The sequence below is a fragment of the Lepeophtheirus salmonis genome, chromosome 5 (assembly GCF_016086655.4).
Source record: "Lepeophtheirus salmonis chromosome 5, UVic_Lsal_1.4, whole genome shotgun sequence".
NCBI classification, from domain to species: domain Eukaryota; kingdom Metazoa; phylum Arthropoda; class Copepoda; order Siphonostomatoida; family Caligidae; genus Lepeophtheirus; species Lepeophtheirus salmonis.
Window position 1 is genome coordinate 10818945 of NC_052135.2, and position 9617 is coordinate 10828561.

At 33.6% G+C, this 9617-nt stretch overlaps 1 protein-coding gene across 1 annotated transcript; it reads right to left on the minus strand.

Moving 5' to 3' along the window:
• Positions 1–5651: 5651 nt before the first annotated feature.
• On the minus strand, positions 5652–9374 carry Tmtc2 (Transmembrane O-mannosyltransferase targeting cadherins 2). The gene is made up of 7 exons (XM_040713071.2): positions 9134–9374; positions 7156–8378; positions 6961–7075; positions 6817–6902; positions 6368–6753; positions 6035–6298; positions 5652–5976 (listed from the first exon to the last, which is right to left on the minus strand). Exons 1-7 carry the CDS (start codon positions 9229–9231, stop codon positions 5785–5787), a joined length of 2364 nt encoding a protein of 787 aa, XP_040569005.1. The 5' UTR covers positions 9232–9374; the 3' UTR covers positions 5652–5784.
• Between the last annotated feature and the right edge of the window lie 243 nt (positions 9375–9617).

Sequence of the window (9617 nt, forward strand, 5' to 3'; positions counted from 1 at the left end):
TGGATGATAGTACTGTATTTGATACTTTCCATCCGGGAAAATTTCTTTAACGCTCTGATAAGGTCAAAATCCTTGCAAATTAGATTAATACATTTTCTTTAAAAAAAAAAAAAAAAAAAAAAAAAAAAAAAAAAAAAAAAAAAAAAAGTTCAATTTATGTTCTTGATTTCTCATCACTGTTTTTCGGTCTATCAAGGGGGTCATATTGAACTTTATTGAAAAAAGGCTCCATATAAAAAAAAAAATTGTCTTTGTCACACTTATAAAAATTGTAAGGCCTTTGAAAGCATAAGTCGGTTACCTCCCAAATTTTACATACTATGACAATGCAATTGACAAGGATATAGAAGAAACTTCTTCTGAGTTGTTGTTGAGGAGGAGGGGGAGGGGATCTTTGTTTTCCCCTTCTGATCATTGTCCGTCTTTCTCATTTTTGATTATTTACTTTTTAATAATGAATCCACAGATGTTATTGTGATAGAGCAATGAACTTTTTGTGAAGGGAGTGGAGAGGGGTTGGGGGGGAATGAGGAATAAGTCAACTGAAAATCCAATTAGAGAATGAGAATATTGTTTTTATTTTGTTCTTTACTTAGTCCTCAGTGATATTTATTTTGTGATATATGAGATTCCCTGGTTTCCATCCTCCCCTTTTGTTAACTCTTTCTCTCTTCCTATATATATATAAATATATGGTCATTATACATTATATGAAGTCATTAAAAACAACCAGATTAAAGAGATAATGTAGAAAAATTAACACTTTTGGTACTATAAATATCTAATTACGGTCACTTTTCCTAAGTATCTGTTATTGAATTTCGTGGTTTAATCTTCTATTTCTTTACCTTTTATGAGTTTGTTTTTAATGAAGGTTATTAAAGTTAATAGAACGGGGGAATAATTAGAGGGAGGGGGAACTTTGTACAAATTAATTGAAGAAATGATCGAATTTATCTAGGAGTGCGAAATCCAGAACTGATCTCAGTTTTTTCTCTCATTCAACTGAATTTTGAAATATCTGGGATTATAGTAAATCTGGACTATTATTGTTCTGAGTTATTTTTCTCCCTTAAAACAATCACCAAATTAAATGTAAGATGAATGAAACATATGCAAAAGTGTTTTTTATGTTTAACAAAGTTGTTATTGATTCTGTATCTTGTTCTGAACTCGATATATTTAGATTTATAGTCTGAAAAATGATGAAAAACGACACTTTTCTTTAGACCCTTATAACTTATTTATAATACACAGTGACGATCTATAATTTAAAAAAATATTTATTTGATAAATTTGCATCTTCAAGGATTTATGCTCCATTCTGTATTTTTGAAGTGATCCTGTTTGGAAATATTACATTTCTTTACTCATCGTGAATGGATCGCTTTATTGGCTTTATCTACTCTACTCCCTTATGGGGTATGGTAGTTTTCCTTGGATGAATTCTCCTCCCATAGTTCCTCGTGGACTTCGGAATTCGAATATTTTTTTGGATGGGTGATCAAGTTAGAAGTATGTATATTTCCTAGATTGCCTCAATTTTCCTTTCACATCCTTTATATCATGAAGTTGGCATTGAAATCCGAAAAAATGTGCTGATAATGTTGATTATTTGCTAGTACACACACACCAAAATTGGGATCACTTAATGGAACAAAAGTCCTTATAGATGCAAATTTTTGTCCGGCGGATCATGGTCCACGTCGTCGTGGCGTCCAACGGCAGCAATATACATCACTACTTCTTCAAAACCAACGAGAAAGTCAAGACGGATGTCTACTACAAGGTCCCCGGTACATTGTCTCGCCATATTGAAGAGCACGTTTCTCAGGTACAACTATGTGTCTACCCAAGACGGCGCCCGGCACACATGTCCAAGAAGGTGCAACATTTCTGCAGGGAAGACATGGTTGCCTTCTGACCGGCCTTGACTTCGTCATCACCCGACATGAACCGCCTAGACTTTGCTGTTTGGTGCACCTTGGAGGGCAAGACGAGCAAAACTTCTCACCCGTGATCATGGAGGAGTGGAACAACTTGTCCCTGGACTTCATCAAGGTCAGCTCTGCTTCTACTCGTCCCCGTATTGAAGCCATCATTCAGAATGGAGGAAAACTTGAATAAATGGAATAAAAAGTGTAGAAAATGTTTGAATTACCAACTTTTGCTTCAAAAGTTTGCCATAAAAAAAAGGCCCAAATAAAAATATGTAGAAATGAAAACGGCTTTTAAAATTTTCTAATTTTTGAGTCCTCACCCTGCACATAAACGGATTCTTTCTTTGCCTTCAAATATATGTAGCAAAAGACCATTGTTAGACACCTACAGAAGTAAACAAAATATTAATACGTGATATTATTAAGAAGAATATCCATATGTAAACCTTATATAATTTTAACAAATCCAGGGTTACAAAATGAAATTATTATATGGATATAAAGATACAATATCCCCATAGTTTCATACTCGTATTATTGTACGTTATTAAAGCTCTTTAAAGAGTATAAAATATACCTGCCTATATACAAGAAAACTACCTACTACATATTATATGATATTAAATTTTTTATGTCATCTTTTTCGTTTTTTACAAAATATTTTATCTCTAACATGGAAATGAAATTAATAATGGGATTTTCCCCCGTTTTGTGTGTGTGTGTGTGTGCTATCCCCCTTTATATGTTGGATTTACCTAAATCCAATAAAAATCCATTACATAAATTCCACTCATATATATGTATGTACGTACATGGTAAACTCAGACAAGGAAAGCATCCATTGTTTTTTGCTTTTTCTCACTATAGTCGACATACTAATTATGGTATTTTGACATACGTACATTACATTTCACTTTTATTTTTTCTTAAATAATCAATTACGATAAACTTTTTTTTTTAAATTTCTTTTATGCTTACGTATTTGGTGAACACTGAGTTGGATGTTTGGTCCTGAAGGTTACATACACCTCAGCTCTTGATTCAGCCAAGAAGCAGTCATTTCACGGTAAAGATTTTCTTGTGGGAGATCGACTTTTAGGCGGAGGAGATCGCACGCCCTTTGCCGTTTTGCTTGTTGCACGCACAAAAACAAAAAAACATTCAAAATTGTTGCTTTTTGTCATTTCTTTCGAATGACATCAAGTACAAAATTGTCAGAATTCTAGAACTGAGGCTGGACGGTCTCGAAGATAATTCAAATTTTTGAGTACCCACCCTGTATGTGAATACTTTGCGAGTAATAAATTGTCCAAAACCGTGGGCAAGAATATAAAATGGAAGGTAAGGAATAAAACAACTATATTTTGTTCACTAATTGCCTCATTTGAGAATTTTCAATTATTTAATGTATATTCATAGTAATATTAGTTTTATATAATTTCTATTAACGGATATAAAAATTGAATATAAAGTAAGTACTTTTTGGATCCAATTTAGATGAGTTTCTTTTAGAAAATTACATGATTTACAAAAAGAAAAAAAAATGGTGATGAGCTTTCCCTTTTTAATTAAAAATGGATTAGTATTTTGAAGCCTTTTAACTCAATGTCCAACATTGTAGATATGACATTTGTTGAACATATGTAGAATGTATGTATCTACTTTGCTGAAGATCAAAGCAAGGACCCGAGAGGATAAAGAAACAAAGTTATTAAGAGCAAGAGATTCAGAAATTAGATATATTTCTTATAATAGGATACTGTTATTATTGTTATTTTTATTCTTATTGTTCTCTTCTCTCTTTCAAATACTCTATAACATATATACGTGTGTGTAAGTGATTATCAACAGGTGTGAGGATAGATAACTACACATATAATATATAAAAATTTTAGTATTAGAAAGCCTTTGATGAAGTGATAAAAAATGGAACCTGGTATTATACTACTACATATTACGCGTTGTATGCGAGTACCGAGTACATTTAAATGCACATAAGTCCAGTTCAAATACTTTATTGAAATTGTAAGTACCTGTAATTTATATAAAGGGTTGCAGAGCAAAGCGTGGACTCCAGAAGTTCCTTTATAAATACTTCAATAATAACATAAAATAATAATTTCAACAAACATGTAAACAAGACCTTTGTAAACTTCATGGTCACTCAATACGGCCACCTTCAGCGTCAATCAGAGCCTTTACACTCGCAGGAAGGCCGTAAAGGAGTTGATGACAAGCTCATCAGACAAACTGTCCCACGCAGTCACTTTAACGACCTCCAGTAAGTACACAATCGTGGGTGTGGGGGTTTGTTGGCCTCCCTCACAAAAGTACCCCACACAATAAAGTCAAGCGGGTTCAAATCTGTGGAAGGGGGGTCGCATCAATTTTCATCATCCTAGCCACTTCAACTCCAGCATCTAGGACAGTGGTTCTTAACCTGGGTTCGATCGAATCCCAGGTGTTCGGGGAGACACTCTCAGGGGTTCGTCAAGTCCCCTGGATATACTGACGCGACCGGAGCGAACTGATTTCAATGCAAGTGTGCCGAAACAGAGTTGCATCGCTCAGAGCAGGGGAATACAAGCATGAAAAAATAATAAAGCCTCTGCGAGGTCAAATTTTTTATTCTCTGTGTTAGTTTACTTAGTTTATTTATTTGCTTAGTAAAAATGTGTTAGACAAAATAAATACAGCCCATTCGTGTTATTTGTGGCGTTATGCTCTGGTTGTCCATCACTGGTTGCAGGTGATCAGACCATATTGCTCAGCTTTGATATCTTTGCTGACGGAAACTTGGTGCCAAAACAATATGAGAGTTGCACTTGACAAGGTCAAGCCGCACATTTCTGAACTTGGTTCTGAATGGCAACAGCAAAAGACATATTGATTAGCAGCAAATATTGATTGAGTTATGTTTTTCTGTGAAAATCATGTTTTGTTGGTTTTTTTCTTTGAACACAATGGTTTTTGGTTGCAAATGATGCATGGTTCATTTTGTGCACTTATAAAATGTATACCAAAGAAATCATTTTATTTTTCCAATCACGGAGAGGTTCGGTGAGTGCACCAATGAAGGTACCAGGGTTCAGTACCTCTACTAAAGTTAAGAAGCCTTTTGGCTTCTTGCTCACTCATGATGACGAGATGACAAAATGTTTATTATAGCTTGTTTATGCACAAATAATGGTTTAATCAGAATTTCATAAAATAATTGTTATACCTTACTGTATTAATAAGGAAATTGACATTAATTAACAGTCCACATTTTGCTCCCCAATCTTGGAAGTACAAGTGAAAGTACTTTGAAGACTGAATTTACTTATTATTTTGTCTCAATCAACCCATAATATGAGTTAGTCTACTGTCATAGGAAGTAAATTACTGGACGTTGGCGTAGGAATATAATCCAATTTTTATCTTTTAACATATCAGAAACAATTGTAAATGTCCTCGTTGACACAACTAGATAATACGTATTGAGACCATCATATCAACATTCATTACTTAGAAGTATATGTATGTTACAATTGATACAAATATTCATTATTTTTAAAACATTTTAGGTAGAAATGAGTAAAATATTGTTCATAGTTTTCTATACTAAGTACTTAGAAGTATTCATGACTACTTATTTTTATATAAAATCCCAATGTTACGGGATCATCCATGGTTATATGTTTAAAAATGAATTTAATGATACTAATGTGATTAACTTGATATAAAGTTCTATTTAAAATCTCTTAATATATTTGCATAAGTAATGTATAAAATAAAATTTGTTGGTAATAAATATATTGTCGGGTGGATAGGTATTTGTCCAATTTAAATATTATATCCTTATTTATATCACAGATTTTTTAGAAACAGGCTGAATCCCTTTTTGCTTCATGATATTATGAAGCCTTTGGAGATTAATCTTCGTGGATTGGTTGTGAGGATCCAAAGAGAGGGCTTCAAGGTAATGTTCTTCAGCCTCTGTGTATTTTTCCAAATAATGAAGCATTGCTCCCAAGTTCATATGCGCTGATGCGTCCTAGGATATACATAGTTATTAATGAAAATATGTAATATTATTCATTATCAATTAGTACCTCTGGTCTAATACTGACAGATTGACGATAAAATTTTTCTGCAAGAGTATATTTGCCAGCTTGTCGAAATGCAACAGCGGCGTTGAAAACACTCTCAAAGTCTGAGGGAGAGAGTTTTGCAGCTCTCTGAAATTGGTATCCCGCCTCTAAGGACCTATCTGTATCAAGAAGAAATAGTCCATAGTGTAGAGCAACGGACGACTCTGATGGAGCCAGTTTTGATGCGAGTAAAAACCTCTCTTCAGCCTCTTTCATGCGTGTTTTCTAATATGAAAGAATAAAATCACTCAGTGAATTCCCTTTCTAGATCAAAAGACTTATCATTTGACTTACATTTTTAGCAAGGAGTTTTCCATAGGTCAAATGAGCTGGAATATGATCTGGCTTAACTTGAATAGATTTAATAAACATTTTTTCCGCCTCTTCGGGTTGATTTAATGCTCTATAGACCTCTCCCATCAAGTTAAAGAGTCCCTGCTTTGGATATCGTTTCGGAGAAAGTTGTAGTCCTCTGGTCAGAATTTTGAGTGCATCTTGGAGTTTTTTTTCTTCAAGAAGAACCTTTCCAATATTTTGATGAGCAGAAATTTTGGCCACTAAGTTTGTCTCTGGGTCTTTGAGTTCCTCATCATTAATGTTGATTGCTAATTTCCATATGTTTATAGCACTTTCTTTTGAGCCAGTTTCAGAATGTATGATTCCCAGGTTTAGATATGCCTCTAAAAATGTAAACAATATAGCCATGGGAGTTATAATAAGCAAGTTGTATTATTATAACTTACGTGCTAACTTGGGTCGGTAATGAATGGCATTTTCATAGCAGGGAATTGCTTCATTGAATCTTTGTGTATTCTGATAAAGTACCCCTCTACAAGGAAGAAATAACTGTTGTTCCTTTGATTAAAATGAATTAACTAATAACTTACAAGTTGTAATGAACATCTGCCATATTTGGACGATGTTTCAAAGCCATTTTAAATGCATGCTCAGCTTCAGAATTTCTTCCTTTTCGACTTAATACATTTGCAAGGTTTCCAAAAGCTGGAAAGTAATTTGGAATTAAAGGCAAATCGTCAAATATTTAAATATAAAGTTAATTCTAATGTACTGATTCTCCTTACCTTTCGGTGGATTGATGGAAACACCCGACTTGTAAAGACTCTCCTCATCAATCCAATCTTCATTTCGATGAAGAGTTTTAAATACTCCTAGGACGATAATAAATGCAACGATGAAGTGACTCAACTTTCTATTCGACGAAGCTTTTCTTTCGGAAAAGATTCGATCGGGTCCCTCCCGAATGGAATATGCAAGGAATAAACAGTAGCCCATTGATGGTATAAATAAAATTCTCTCTGCTACAACAAATCCAACATAAAAAAAAATGTTTGATGCCGGAGTAAAAGGCAATATCATTAACCCAAGTGAGCAGAAGAGAATACACTTTTTTCTTTGATGCACTTCGTGTAAAGATGTGAAGACTAGTTTGATTAATATACTATAAAAAAGGAGGGTGACAGCGTTTCTAGGATCTGACAAATGTCTTAGAAGAGGGATTGAGCCCATAGACCAGTCAAAGCTCAAAGTGTTTGGACATAAGAGAAGTAGGAAGTTGTGTGAAGGTAAGTAGGAAAAAGTTAAGATTTTTGAAAGTTTATCAACAGAGGGACTTGAGGCTGGATTGTCAGCTTCTGAAAAAGACGGGGGCTTAAAGGCCATTACCCAACCGCGAAGGAATAACAAAGTTCCTCCTCCAATGACTAAAAAAACCTGCCGTTGCATGGATGACCTTTTTTTCAAAACTACCTCCAATAGGAAGCAAACCCCCAAGGCTGTTATTCCGTTTTCCTTTGATAACATGGATACCGTTGTAAGAAGCAGTGTTTTCCATGGAACTTGTCCACGTGAAGCTTTGATAATATTACCATTCTCATCCAATGTCAAACTCCGAATTTCTTTAAGATAACAAAGGATACTCAAAAGAAAAAAAATTCCAGAGAGAACTTCTGCTCGACCTACAAGTCCAGCAACGGCTTCTGTATGAATAGGATGCACCGAAAAGAGGCTTCCTGCATAGAGCCCCAATTCATTGCTTTGAGTTAGTTTGCACGCAAGTTGACTGAATAAATACACTGAGAGTCCATAGAGTATCACATTTGTAAAATGAAAGTAAAGTGCACTATAGCCAGAGATAAGATGATTAAATCGGTAGGAGAGGGTTGTGAATGGTCTGTAGGATTTATGAGAGCCGGAATGTGACAGTGGAACACCCCAGAAGTCATTTAGGAACACGTTTGAGAGAGGAGAGTCTGAATGTACATCCTCATTTTGAAGGATTGCTTTTCTGAAAAAAACAAGGAACGAACATGTTTATTGTATGTACACAATGGGAAGCAATTCAGCAATTTTCAAACTTATTGCGTTGAATAAACAATAATTAAAGATACTGACTAGTAGTATTTTTATACCTGAGCTGTGACTACTTAGGTAGGTATGCATATATCATCAATCAAGACCGACTTGAACATCAGAGGCTATCATTCCTGTTCCTTAACTCAAAGTCAGCGAAAATATAAATTTGATGATTTATTCTTTGTATTTTGAGAGATTTTTTTTTTTTTTAATTCCAAATATGCAATTTGGGAAATCTCAAATTTCTACCATTCTAAATAATGTTCATTTAATAGAAAAATATATTTCCTTTATAAAAAACTTTTGTATTTCACTCAAAATCACAAATTTACATAAAAACTTATTTTTTGAAAATAAGTTATTTTTTAATTATAAAACTATTCAACTAATGGTACTTTTATATAATTACATTTACAATGATTTCTATATCCAAATATTCAAATATCAAAGTAATTGAAGTATGCTCGAATAGTGATCCTTTTAAAGTTATGATTATGTTTTATGGGTCTAATTATTTATACTGAATGGAAGTCAGGATATTTTTTTTTACAGATTCTTTAACTAACTTATGTTATTATTTATTGAAAAGTTTGTCCCTTCATTTTTTTTAAATTTTAGTCGAAATTAACTTTGGAAAAAAAATCACTTTCTACAAAATAATTATTGATGTACTTAAATATATCTTACAAGTCATCATAGACAAATCCAGCTCGCAGAGTGTTCAAATACACAATCACAGATAAAAAAACGGGTACAATCACAAGAAATGAATGTTTTTTATACATAATCGTTAGACTTTAGAATTGATTTTTTAACCTCTATTCGAAAGAGAATCATTTTTAAAACTGAGACAAGTTTCTACGGAGAAAGCGCAAAAGGGAATTTCTTTTTTTCCCTCCATATATTCTTTTGCGGCAATTTTAAGGATAATGACGGGAAGAAAGCAGTATGTGAGGGAGGGGGTTTCTGCGTCGTCTTCTTAGTAATTGTATCGGCAGGCGCAAGGAAAAGTAAAAAAAAAAAAAGAAGTAATATATGGCCTTTAAGAAGGCATTTGCAATCGTAAAGGAACAAAAAAAATTGAAGCTCAATATTTGAGTTGTTTTGCAATAGAATCATAGAAGGAATACATACATTGACTCAATACTTTGAATCCCTGTAATATATAAAT